Source organism: Pseudorasbora parva, chromosome 15 (genome assembly GCF_024679245.1).
Source record: "Pseudorasbora parva isolate DD20220531a chromosome 15, ASM2467924v1, whole genome shotgun sequence".
Lineage (NCBI taxonomy): Eukaryota > Metazoa > Chordata > Actinopteri > Cypriniformes > Gobionidae > Pseudorasbora > Pseudorasbora parva.
Genome location: NC_090186.1, coordinates 38745449 through 38759892, shown reverse-complemented (window position 1 = coordinate 38759892; position 14444 = coordinate 38745449). Strand labels below are relative to the sequence as shown.

Sequence of the window (14444 nt, the reverse complement as noted above, 5' to 3'; positions counted from 1 at the left end):
CAACTTCCCAAATTAATTACTATGAAAGTTATTCTAAAGGCATGAACTGAAAACGCGCCAGACTGAACACGTGTGGTTAATGTAACGTTATACCGCGACACGCTTACCTCAGCTCTCGTGATGAATGTAATCTGACTTCTGCTGCGTTTGTGCTGTGACACTCACTCGGCTCACTCACATTATATTGAACAGACACATTCAGTTTTTAATTGTAGTGTCTGTTCTCTAACTGAACTGATTTTATGAAAATGAACGCAATGGGAAAGTGATCCAGTAATCCAGTAGCGGTGGCTTTGGGAGTGGCCTCGTAGGGCAGCGAAGCAAGTGCATTCTGGGAGTTGTTGTCTTTCTATCCTGTGAGACAAAAATACATTTTCTGTCTTTTCTCACTCTAGAAGGCACCAAATTCAAAAATAATTTCACATTTCTACTGCAAAAATGATATATAGATATATTGGACCCAAGTTTTATTAGGTGGCCTTAACTTCTATGTACTAACTTTTTAATTAATAATTTGATACAATGCACTTATTGTGTACATACGTTTTTACATTGTACTTATATATATATATATATATATATAAAAACTTTTATGTAATTATACCATCTGTAATTAATTTCTGTAGTTACATCTATAATTACACTCTTCCCTTACACCTTACCCTACCCTTAAATTTGCCCATAAAACCACACCTGTCCCTACCCGTATCCAATCTCAATATCAGCAAAAGTGTTTTGCAATACAATTTGAACACAATGACATTGTAATTATTTTTTGATGCAAGTATAGTAGTTAAGGCCACCTAATATAAAGTGAACCTAGATATTATTTATGTTATATTACACAGTAAATAAAAATAACTAATCAAGAAATTATTATTATTTACCGACAACCTCCTAACAATTAATTACTGTCCGTATAGGGCTTGTTGTTTCTGTTATTTACTATTGTTCAAAAGTTTGCTGCCAGTAAGAGTTTTTTTTTTTTTAAATAAGTAAAAAATAATAATAATAAGACCACCATTTTCCTATTTACATGCTGTGATGTGTATAGTTACATCATGTACTAAGACTGATGGAAAATGAAAAGTTGTGATTTTTCTAGACTGATATGGCTTGGAACTACACTCTCATTCAGTAATATCATTGCGACCCTGATCATCTCCTCATTCATATTCATCTTTTAACAAATACAACCTTTGATTTTAATAATGTAATATAAAAAAAAAGTAAATTGTTACCAATAATTCTATTTCAGAGTTCATTTTAATATTATATTTTCACAAAAATATTAAGCAGCAAGTATTTTCAACATTGATGATAATAATAATAAATACTTCTTCAGTAGCAAATCAGCAGATTAGAATGATTTCTGAAGGATTATGTGACACTGAAGACTGGAGGAATTAAAAGTTTGCTTTGACATTACACAAATAAATTAATAAAATAAATTTGAGCAATTATTCTTGCTATATTAATTTATATTTTATATTTTTATTTAAAAAAATGATTAAATAAATGCAGCATTGTTGAGCATGAGAGACATCTTTCAAAAAATATTATAACATCTTGCGGACCCCAAACTTTTGAAAGGTAGTGTATTTTTGTTGTTGTTGCCGAATACAATTCTAAATAAATGGATGCTTTGCCTTTCGGAGCAATGTAGTGTTTCTTTAAAAAGTGTCTAATGTATTTATATATTTTATTTTTTCTTTATTACATTCCCATTATTAAGAATCAGTGATATATACTGTCCTTTATGCAGTAAGCAGTACACTAGTATTTGATTCTGAACACAACCAGAGAGAGAGAGAGAGAGAGAGAGAGAGAGAGAGAGAGTTGAGAATGTGGGTGGAGCTTCTGCTGAGAATGAATGAGCACAACCCTCTCTCTCCCTCTCTCTCTCTGGCTCCTCCTTCTTTGAGTGGTGATTGGCGAGCAGAAGGTGTACACTCGTGCGTGTAAAATGAGCATTATTCTTTTGAGACCTGTATGTGCAGGCTGGTGCAAAAACCAAGGTCATCTCAGCAGCATCATAGCTTTCTCCATGATTTTCCAGTAGCATGTGTGAATGCTTCGTTTTGCATCGCATTACTTTCAGAAGCCGGAGCAGCAAGACCGCGTGTGTATGAGCGCTTAGATTGAGTGTCTCCAAATATCTGTGCAGCTGCATCTGAAACACTGCAGGGAAGGACTGAGAGGAGAGAGCACCTTCACTGTCATCAAGAGCAATGTATGGTAAGCGCTAAGCTTTTCTGTGTGTGTGTGTGTGCCCTGCAGGCGTTTGTGCATAATAAAGGGAAACCGGAATCTTCCCTGCCTGCATTCCTTGAGCACTCATGTGTGACTTCTCTTTAGTGCACTCAGTAACTCGTGATGAATCCAAGTGTGCATGCTGGATCTGTCCAACAGACGCTGTCATGAGATTGCTTTATGGTAGGTTTGTTTGATCGCTCTCATGGTGATGGGCTTCTTATGAAGGACAAAGTTTACTAAGTGTGTATCCATTTTATCAGCTGGATTGTCTTGGAGATGACTTGGAGACGCTGTGTATGTTTGGTGACACTTTAGTGCAGTTACTTAGTTGTTGTGTTAACAGATCATATTACAAATGGATGTTTATCGATTCAAATGTGTCAGGACACAATTCACCTCATGTCGACAAGTTAACAACATGGCATGTCAGCTAATTATGTCATTAAAGGCCTGATTAATGCAATCATAAATAACACTGCTATTGCTGCCAGGCACTTCCTGACAGCACTGTTTCAACTCACCCTTGCTACGCTTACATTTTTAAAAGCATAGTCAAAAATTTAGGATGATTGTCTGACAGAAATTAATTTTCCCATCACGGGGAGATATGGGGACACAATTCACCTCATGTTGACAAGTTAACATGGCATGTCAGCTAATTATGTCTCAGTAGAGCTAATTAAAGCAATCATAGATAACACTATTGCTGTTAGGCACTTCCTAAGTGTCAAAAATCTTAAATTAATTTTCCCATTATAGGGAGATATAGTCTCCCTTATATTGAATTCCATGGGTATTTACTTTTGTAATCTTAATGAAATGTCATCTTTTATGTCAAATGATCACATTTATAAAATTATTAAAACAAGTTAACATAATAGCTTTGATACTATGCTGAAAAAACTAAATGGCTTCAGTGAAGTGGTAATGTATCTGTTTTTGATGTATTTAAACTTGCAGCTTCATTATTATTATTATAAGAGAAATGCTGATATTTCACAAGTACAACCTCTCTTTATCTCTTGACAATTCATTTATTTAAATTAAATCTTTCCAAACAACTTTATCTCTGTGTCTGATTGCAACTAAAATATGCAGAATGCTACAACCGTTGCCAAAATAATGCATTGGATGGTTTCTGGCCAACACGCCTTTCATCCAAATTGTGTAATCGCTTTTCTGTGACAATGAGCAGCCTTTTTCTTTGTCTTTAAAGTTTTCATATTTCAGGTGGGATGTTGTCAGACTATATTTTAGTGTCGATTTATTTTAGAGCTTTTTACAAAATAAAAAGTCTCTTACTTCAGAAAAAAAGGACCTTTCCTGTCCTGCCAGACGTTATACTGTGATCGTAGCATGAATTCGCTTCAATTGCATGCGCAGATGCGGCGGTGCGTGCTGTATATCGATTCACTATATAAAATGCAAAAGAAACTAAGAGCATGGAACGTCGTTGTTACTTTGTCAGTCATTTAATAAAATAAAGTACCAATAAATCTTGTAACTGGTACATTGTGTTTGTTGGAAAGGATTTGCATGCAGAATGATGTTTATTCAATTCACCAGGAGCAGCTCCCATGTTTCATTAACAGTTCATGTTGGTATTGTGTATTCACCCTTGCAACTGTTGTTTCCGTAACCACAAAATGCCAATTTATTTTCACTTGTTTTTAATCTTATTTTTTGTATTTTTAAAGGTCTGTTGTGACATTTTTACCAATTGTATTATTGTATTAACAAAAACTAGTTTGGGACTGTTCTAGTGACCCATAGGAAAATGTGGGTCCCATTGTCAAGCCATTTGCGAACCACTGCTCTAGACCAGCAAACTGCCAACTTCTGCTTTTATAGAGGTTATCATTTGATTATAAGCACCTGACTACTAGTCACCCTCTTAATTCCTATGGAAGCAGTAAGGGTGTGCTTAGTTTGTCACACGTGAAATTCTCCATTTTGCCATTGTTTTTGTTAAATAAACCATGACCTGTTATATGTGTTGTTCCTCTGAGGGTGTATTTACCTCATTTTAAGACCTGCCAAGGACCAGATGATTTTTTTTTTATTATGTCCTGATGTAAGGGCTGGACGATCTGACCTAAAATCATAATCATTTCTTGATTAAATTAACACTTTACCTGGATTTTGATTAATGATTATTTAGCTTTTTTTTGCCCCCATAGTTCAGTGACAAGGTATGTACTGTAAAAATGCTTGACTATTAAAAGTGAGATATTTATTTTTTTAAATAAATTAGCACCATGACAGTAGCCTATACAGTTAATTTGAATGCATTAATGAAAGAGAGGTCATGAAATGGTCATACCGTCTCTTTATTAACTGTGAAGGTGTGTGTTGTTTGTAGTCAATTTTAAAGTAGAAAAATATATGCTATAACTGTTGAGTTTCTAAGCTACTCTAGTGATAAATCACAGAACAGCATTGATGAGTTTCTGCACTCCTGAATGTTTCTCTGCGCGTGATCTTCACGTGATGTGCGGGATCTACTGTCTGTGAGTGTTCGTCAGAGGTGTCAGAAGTATTCACATTACTAGAGTTTAAAAAGACTTCTGTAGAAGTATCAACTCAAGCTTTTTACTAAGTAAAAGTGTAAAATACTGGTTACAGAACTACTTAAAGTATAAAAATAAACGTAAAGTAAGGAAAAAAAAGCCATTGAGGACAAAAGCTAAGGCCATGCCCCAGGGGCCTATAGTGCACTACTCCACCTCCTCAAAAAAAAAAAAAAAAAGGTCATAGTGACTATAATGTTATATTACATTGTTATTGTTGAAAAAACTGGGATGCGCTAGGTTACCTGTTTCAGCCACATATTGGCTTATTGAAAATAACCGGATTTTAGTACAATGCAAATACATTAAAGAACCATGTGTGTACTACTGACAGTGTTGCCAGATTGGGGTGACGATTTTCAGCCCAAAAATGGCCAAACTTGAAAAAAAAAAATGCCCAAAACTTTAACTGCCAAAATAATGTAATATAATTTTAATGCCATAAAAATCCAGGTTAATAAGTAAAAATTATATCTCCTTAAAACATAATGTTGATGAACAACAAAATCGATTTCCCTGGAAAACGGATCAAATATGACTAAAATGTCCAAGTAGAAACTGATATTGTCACAATCTTACATACAATTCCTTTAATGTAGAGTTAAAAAGTCATCGATTAGCATGTTCTGTCATGATTATAGAACAGACAGATAATTTTCATAATGACCAACACAATCTACTAAGAGCAGCACACATTTGCATCTGGTTTAAGACATGCTTTTTTAGTGCTGTAAATAATTGCTCAAAGCTTAGTAAATCATCTTGCATGATTAATTGAAATACTCTCCTCCTATAAATCTAAAAGGGAAACTCCTTCAAATGCACATGCAATAAGGTCAGTGCAAAAATAGCCCACTGCATGTCTTTAGTAAATCCTGATTGGGATGTCGACATTTTAAAGATAAGCTGAAGATACCAGCACTTCTTTAGAGTACCCGGATATATTCGGTACCTACTGCTTTCAGTCGCTTCCATGTTTATCTAAGCACAGGCTATTTAAATAGGAATCCTGCATGTTCTGTGTGTCTGTGAGTGAATGGCGCAGACATGCAGTCCATGTGCTCTGGCACAGTACAAGACAACCGTGCTTAGTGTGCGAGTACACCCTAAACCTGGCTCTTAGTTTCGAAACTGTTATTTCTTTTGTAAACAAAGCTTTGCTTACCTTGTGTCCTAATGTAAAACTGCATACCACCACAGCTGGTATCCTGCCACCGCAGCGGTGCAGTTGTCAAGCTCACCGGCACTCTGTCTGCATAGTGACAGGGAAGTTGAAATTAATTATCAGTGTAGAATTGACATTGACATCATTATATAGTGTTGTTGGACATTTGTCGTCTATCATTGGCAGCTGATGGTTTCAGGTATGTGTATGTTGGAGATGTCTGCTGAGGTGGTCCTTCTCCCTTCTCATATAAAAATAGAAGATTGTGGTCGCTGGCTGTGTGTTATATAACACCCTCGAAGGGCAGCACAGCATCTCCTAATGCTGACCCACTGAGCTGTTCACAGCTTCACATTGCTGAATATGTTTGTGTATATCCATGTGTTGCAGTAATATTTATGTACTAATAGTGAGATCTCACTATAAAAAGTGAAATTAGTATGTAGTAACCATTATTAGTAAGTCATTCGCAGATTGATTCCCCCTGAAAAGTATAAACAGTATCTCTGGTATCCTTGTAAAACAATGACATTTGTGTTTCTTGTCTGACCAATGGCATTTGAGATTTATTGTGTTAATGCTCTACTCTTGAGAGGTGAAATAAATCTAAAATGCTTTATTTGTCTCAAACCCCTTTACATATGGTCAGAAATTACTGCTGCAAATTTGAAAAAAAATTTTTTTAAACAAACTTCATGTAGGGCTCTAGTGATATATTGATGCAGATTTGTTTCTTATGCTATTTGCGGTGTGTGAGCAGGACCGAGTCTTTACCATTTGAAATTTTATAATTTTGCATTGTAATTGTCTGAATACCCTGAGTCGTAGGGCAATGTCGAGTGATTGTAACATACCCTGAGTAATCCTAGCAAACATATACTTCCACTGTAATCAGGGAACCTTCTCTATATAATCAAGGCTCTGTTGCAGCTGGGAAGGCTGTGCTGATTGTGAATTTACACAGGTGCCTGAGAGAGGAAGCAGGAGGTTTCCGGATTCAGCCTTGCGACTCATGCGCCTTAAAAAAGCCTCATGAGCAGCACTGATTGCTGATAAATGGCAGTCTGTTTGTTTGTGTGAGAGAAAGAGAATCTGTTAGATCATAACATGAGAAATAAAATTTGCCTTGATCTTTTTGACATATAAGAGGTCTTTGTACAACATAAACAAAACATTTATTTAATCAAGCTTGGGAAAAAAAGCTTGCTTTGATATTGGGTGATCTGTGACTTCAAACTGGCAAATACATTTGCATATGCATGCCTCCAGAGCAAGACATCAACAAATAGTTATACATCATCACACCACAGGCTCTGTCCACTGGCATTCACTCGCTGACATTTGCTAACTCTAGATGTGAGCATTGCATTGTGTCACATCAAAAGCAAACAGAACCAAATATAATCCTACAGTATGATTGAATACAGATGGAGACAGTATACAACTGGGTGTTCGGTTTTTCTAACTACTTTATAAAACAATCCAGAATTCTTCCACTCTCTTCTGAACTCTTTCCCTCACACGGTAGCATGTTCTCCTCATTAGAGCTTCAGGTGAAGGGTTACCAATAGAGGTGCTCCAGTCTACTGACCATCAGTCAGAACCGGCCAGTTCAGTTTTTTTTAATTTGTTTTGTTTTTTCTGCCTGGTTTCTGGGGAACAAAAGGTTGGGAACCATCGCCTTAAAGGGGTAGCTCACCCAAAAATAAAATTCTGTCATGAATTACTTACCCTAATATCGTTCAACACCTGTAAGACCTCCGTTCATCTTCGGAACACAAATGAAGATATTTTTGTTGAAATCCGATGGCTCAGAAAGGCTTTCATTGACACCAATGTCAATTCGTCTCTCAAGACCCATAAAAGGCACTAAAGACGTTGTTAAAAAGCCCATCTCACCACAGTGGCTCTACAATCATTTTATGAAGCGACGAGAATAGTTTCTGTGCGCAAAAAAAAACAAAAACAAAAATGACTTATATAGTGATGGGCCGATTTTAAAACATATTGATTCATGATTCGGATAATTTATTTATCTTTATTTATTTATTATTTGTTTTATTTTTATCTTTTCATTTAGTTAACATGTTTTAGTAACAGGCCTTCTATTTTAAGTTCTAAACCAGATATTGGCAGCCAGATATTCCAAAAATGCAATTTTGCACCCCGGTAATGAACGTTACTGATAGCACTAATACATACATATGGTAAATGTTGATGATTATATATCTATTCTAAAGACATAAATCAAGATCGGTGAAGCATGATGTCTGAACAGATGTCACATCCACTCTCAATTTAAAATGTATACAACATTTTTTTAACCAAACTCTTTCGGAAACATAATATCCCAAAATTAATTTTTGCACTGAAGATTAAAAACCTGCTGATTATATACATTTTTATTTTGCCTTTAAAAGTAAAGGATGGTGCATGTATGCTTTTGCGCGTCCTGTGATGGAGGAAACTGCTTCCTGCTGTTTGAATGACCGTCATTAGCACTGTCTCCTTTCTTCCTTCCTTCCCTCCCTCTCTTATCTCCTTCCTTCTATTTGTTTTTAATTGCGATTTTCTTTTCTCTCTCAGTATCAGTCTGTACAGAATGTGTTCAGATGTATTGATTTCCTCCACAGTTTTGCCCCTGTGACACAGTTTGGTTGGCCTGTTGATACCACAGATTAATCGATGGTGACAGTTTTGTCAACATAACAGATTCTGACACAAGTAAAGGACACAGAGAGTTCACTCTTTCCCATCTGTGGCTAAACTCCTGGGATATCTCAGGCTTTGCTGTCTTCCTGTGTGCTACACTACAGTGGAACGACCAGCTAAAAAAATGACTGAACATGGGCGACTCTGCTGTCTGAGATCATTGGTGGCGTTGGTGTTGTGTTCTGCTGTACAATATGTGAAATTCATCATTTGTGAGTGTAAAAAAAGAACTTGCCAGACTGCAACAAGGGAAGCAGAAACTATATGTAGCCAGGAACACCCACATAGGGAACACCAGCCACTCCATGTGCTTATTAGTCATTTTTAACAACAGAGTTGAACAAAAAGGATGGCCCTCTAGCCCCGTACCAGTGTAAGAGAATTTCTCACCAATTTACTGAAATGCCTTTTGGCCACTGCTGCTAAAAAGTATTTTGTAACATTATAAATGTCTTTACTGTCACTTTTGAATAATTGTAAGAGTATTTCTTTCTCACACACACACAAAAACTTGATGTGAAACTTGAAACACTGATGAGCCAAAACATTATGTTAATATGCTGTTGGTGGAAAACCTCCACATGCTGCCAAAACATTGCTGACCCGCCACGGTATGGGCTCTATAAGACTCCTAGGTGTCCTGGGGTCTCTGGCATGAAGACATTAGCAGCAGTTCCTTCAAGTTTTGTAGGTTGCGTGGTGGATCTATAGTGGATCTAACTTGTTGGTCCAGCACATTCCACAGATGCTTAATTGGATTGAGATCTAGGGAATTTGGAGGCCAGGGCAAATTAATCACATGAATGACAAGACCCAGTGTTCCTAGCTGAACATTGCCCAGAGCATCACACTCCCTGTTCAGGGCATTCTGGTGCCATCGCCCTACCAGGTAAATGGCTCAAACGTACACGGCCATCCATGTGATGTAAAAAAAAAAAAGACTTATCGGACCAGGCAACCCTTGCCATAACATTTTGGCTCTTTTCAACGTCGCCGTAAGATCTTTAACTAAACCAGTCTGCATTGTATGTGTGTGTGTGTGTATATATATATATATACACACACACACACACACACACACACACACACACACACACATAATGCAGATTTGTTTTGTTTTATGTCAAGGAAAAGCCAGCTCTTTTTTTTTATATAGATTTATACTAGTGCGGAGAGTGTGTCATTGGTGTTTTGCTTATGAAGTTGAGTTGAGAGATGTGGTGGATCACTGTTTCAGTGAAAACAGAGCACCCTCAATCTTGACTAGCCAAGCATGAGGCCAGTGCCTATAACGTCAACGGTTAAAGTTTGTGTGCTTTGGCTTCATTGGCATGACAGATAACTGCTTTGCCAAAGCAGCTGCAGCTTATCAGCAGACAGTGAATAATAAAATATGAATAAATAAAGTTTTCTGCTTTAAAAGACTGTCTCTCCATGTCTTTATCTACTAGATGGAGATTTAATGAGTGGGAGAGAGACATAAGTGTGAAACACAGCTGTTTGTGAGAGGGTGGCAGCATTGGCTGTCAGTGTGGTGCCAGCTCTGTCTGTTCATGTGGGTTTAGAGTCACGGCGCAGTGCAGCAGCTCTCTTTCACTCACGTGGCAGCAGCTATCAGCCTCCAAATCCATTATCATAAAACCTAAAAACCCCAAAGGAGTAGTCAAGCCAAGTATGGAGATTCTGCCATTTACTCACCTTGATGTCATTCCAAACAGGTGTTTAGCAGAATCTAAGAAGTGCTCTATTACGTTAAATTAAAGTTGATGGGCTTTCAAGCTCCAAAAAGGACAAAAAGCACCATAAATGTATCATGCAAGTAGTTCATAAGTCTCCTGATGCTGTCTGTGGAACTAATTAAAATTTTAGTAAAAATGTACACTTCATGCTGTTCACTTATTATTATTTTGATAACACTTTAAAATAAGGTTCATTAGTTAAAGATTACTTAATGTATTAACTAACATGAACTAACTATGAACATAACATACATTTGTTACTGTATTTATTAACGTTAGTTAATACAATTTATGTTACGGTTCATTGTTTGTTCATGTTAGTTAACAGTGCATAAACTAATGTTAACAAGATTTTAATAATGCATTAGTGAATGTTGAAATGAACATTAACAAAAGTAAATAAATGCTTTATAAGTGCAGATCATCATTAGTTACATGTTAACTAATGAAAGTGTTACCATTATTTTTAAATATTTCATTATTCAGCTAGAATACATTAAATTGATCTGAAACTGACAACAGATATGTTTCCATCCACCTATTTGTTTGCGCATTTTGGGATATTGCATAAAAAAAAAAAAAAAAATTGTGCACTCAACTGAGTCAGATACATTTATCCGATAAGAAAACATGCGCATAAACTACAATGGAAACCAGATAAATTTCTTGATGGGCATCAAAAAAGACGTGATTTTGCGATGGGACTACATAACTGGACCAGCCAGCGGACCGATCTCATTGCAAAGCATCTGAAATGCTGTTTTGGTCATTCTGAAATGCTTGAACAAAGTTTGTCTTCAAACTAAGTGATTCAGTATAATAACCTTCCAGAACTGACTTGCATGACTGCGTTCCCAAACAGCAGGCATCCGCCTCATAAAGCAAGTTAACAAGAACACGTTTATTGCGTTTTGTCTGCATATTCTGAGGAGTACATTGTACATGTAACATTATTATAGAGGCTTCTCCTTCCATTTTTCTTATTGATATTTATAATAATAATAATGCGTTCGATTTATATAGCGCTTTTCAAGGCACTCAAAGCGCTTTACATAGAAGGGGGGAATCTCCTCAACCACCACCAATGTGCAGCATCCACCTGGATGATCCGACGGCAGCCATATTGCGCCAGAACGCCCACCACACACCAGCTGATTGGTGGAGAGGAGACCGAGTGATGAAGCCAATCAGGATAGGGGGATGATTAGGAGGCCACGAAGGACAGGGGCCAATGGGCAAATTTGGCCAGGATGCCGGGGTTACACCCCTACTCTTTTTCCGAAAGACAACCTGGGATTTTTAATGACCACAGAGAGTCATTTATCTGAAGTTTATCTGAGGAAGTGAAGATTTTGTTCTCTTCGACTGACTGTGTTTTATTCGCAAATGTTTTATGTGATATTCCAATCTTTTGCATAAGTTACATTTGCTAATTTGGATGGAAAAAGCTAAATATTTCTATTACAAATGAATGTTGTTCTTTTGAACTTTCCATTTATCAAAGAATCCTGAAAATATGGTTTCCACAAAAAAATTAAACAGTACAATAATAATTAAATAAATTCAGCCTTGATGAACTTAAGAGACTTATTTTAAAACGTTAAACATATCTTTCAGATTCCAAACTTTTAGAATCCAAACGTTCTAAAGTTTTCACTATATATTCTAAGTCTTCTGAAGTCATAGAATAGCTTTATTTCAGAAAACCGATCAAAATGTTTGTCATCACTTGCGAACTATCTTCCCCGCTGTCTCAGCTTTGAAATTGCATTCCTTTTAGATGTCTTGTTGTGATGCCCAATGACATTAGTGTGTTGTAAACGGTTGCATTACAAAAAAAATGGACAAAAGGAAGTCATGCACATTTTGAAACATGATGATTTAACCCACATAAACGGGTTCAACATAAACAGGGACGTAGAAGGCAATAGACGAGTTGAGCAGCAGGGTAAAGCTTGTCTTTGAAGTCAAAATGGAGCAGAAGCTAAAAATAGAGACGCCTTGGCTCTTTTTCCTCAAACATTCATTTTAGTGGAACAGATCAGAAAAACCATTCACAGATCGGAAGATTTGCCCCTTACTGACGTCGTTCAGAGATTAAGGTCTTTCTTTTCTCAACATGAGACAGATCTCCTTGAAATCTGTTAGGGTTTTTTTCCAAAAAGGGATTTTTATCTCAACATAGTTTTTAGTTAGCAGTGTGGAAGAAAACACTTCAGCTAACTTGCCTTCAGAAGTTCATTGTTTTGCCATCACGCTGTTCAGTGGGACACGTGTGACTCATCACTGCTGAGATGTGTGGGCCAATCGGATTGCAGATTTTCCCTCTGCATATTGGCAGCCAATGTCAGACGATATGTTATATGTTGCATGATTTTCCTCAAGGTTGTCTGTGTTTGACAGATGCATATGCTATTTCTGACCTGCATGAAGGACCACAAGCCCACATAGTGTCCTTGGTCCACTAATAGCTTGGATGTCCTGTTGGCGTCGTCCCATGTTGTCATGCTAGACTAATGATCCAATTTCATAGCCTGGAAAAGGTCTGGAAAAGTGGATATTATGAGAAAAAATATTAGTCTACTGTCTCAAATTTGATCAATAACAATATAGATTAAAAAATATATATTCTCACATTTTAAGAAACGTTTTAAGATGACAGCAAGCAGGTTGTGTACTTCCACGCGGGCCTAACAAAACCAGTGTTTGTGAGGAATATGATACTTTGTCGATGTCTTGAGATCACTTTCTGTGGTATTGATGACAACCCAGAACCCTTTTTATGATGACATATGTGGGCGGAAATTAGCTGTCTTCCTAAAATCAATGGCACTTTTCGTACAAAATGAATCCTTAACCACATTTCCCCTTTATTTCCCTCTCTCTCTGCAGGGGTGTGTGGTTGTTGTGGGGCACTGAGGCCACGCTACAAGAGACTGGTGGACAACATCTTCCCTGAAGACCCAGAGGTGAAGGACATTCCTCTCTCTCAGCTCCATCCTTTTACCATTTACACCATCGCAGAGAGTCTATTTACAGGCAAACAGCTCTTGTTCGCCTCTCAAACCACCTATTTACAATTGAATTGATGCTCTTGGCAGATGCTTGCTTTCCGAGACCACTTAAAAGAAAGCGCATTTAGTGTGTAAGAGGCAATTACCTAAGCAGGTGTTCGAGGATGTGAGCCAGGAGGACCGACTCGCAGCCTTTGCTGAGAAGGAGTACAACAGCATTTTATGTTATTTTGTGCTGAGGTATCTGAAATGTCTCCTTCCATTTATTTTTGTGAGCCTATGTGCTGCTTTAGCTCAGGAAATTAGCTGTGTTTAAAGTGTTTTAAAATCAGCAGGGGTGAGCATTATAATAATTATCTTTCAGCTACTGAAAAAACTACCACTAGTAACATTCATCCGAAGCACCAAAAACTGTCCATAGAAATGGATGAAGGACTTTCCACATCTCCATATGCTACATTATTTTTCTCCCTAAAGTTTGGATTATTAAATGATTAACTAATTATCCAATACTCAGCTTTTGGGTAAGGTAATTTACAATGTTATGGGAGGTGAGTTAAGAGAGCTGACGACTTCCAACTTTCAAAAGACTGTCAACTCACTAAAACAATTTTAGAGAATTCATCCCCTTCAAAGCACTACAGCCATCAAAGCACCAATTTTGTAGCAACTCCACTGTGTTCGTTTCTAGACAATTACTGTGGCCACCTGCGAGGTTTGTGTATTATTTATGTATTCAGTTGAATACGTGTCATTCGCCCTGTTAAAGTATGTTGTAGCATTTCGTCTGCACTATTTTGAGTGCAAATATTTTTTCCCGGTGTATGTATGCACAATATATTGGTACCATATTTATTACTTGCTGATATTAGAGATTTTTTTTCTATATTGAATATATTGAGTCTACACTGAATGTTTATTTATGCATGCTAATTGTTAAAAAGACTAAGAAATAACGCTGCTAAATGTCGTCACAGGAATATATTAC

General features: G+C 36.9%; 1 protein-coding gene across 4 annotated transcripts in view; it reads left to right on the top strand.

The window, feature by feature from the left end:
* The window catches only part of efr3bb (EFR3 homolog Bb (S. cerevisiae)), a 73692-nt gene that overhangs the window by 32301 nt on the left and 26947 nt on the right, over positions 1–14444 (top strand). For 3 of the 4 annotated variants that reach the window (XM_067418019.1, XM_067418018.1, XM_067418017.1), the window contains one exon: positions 13335–13411. In XM_067418019.1, coding sequence (XP_067274120.1) covers positions 13335–13411 — 77 coding nt within the window. Of the gene's footprint in view, positions 1–1913; positions 2239–13334; positions 13412–14444 lie in introns of those variants that run through there. The other variant, XM_067418020.1, reaches the window with a different exon arrangement.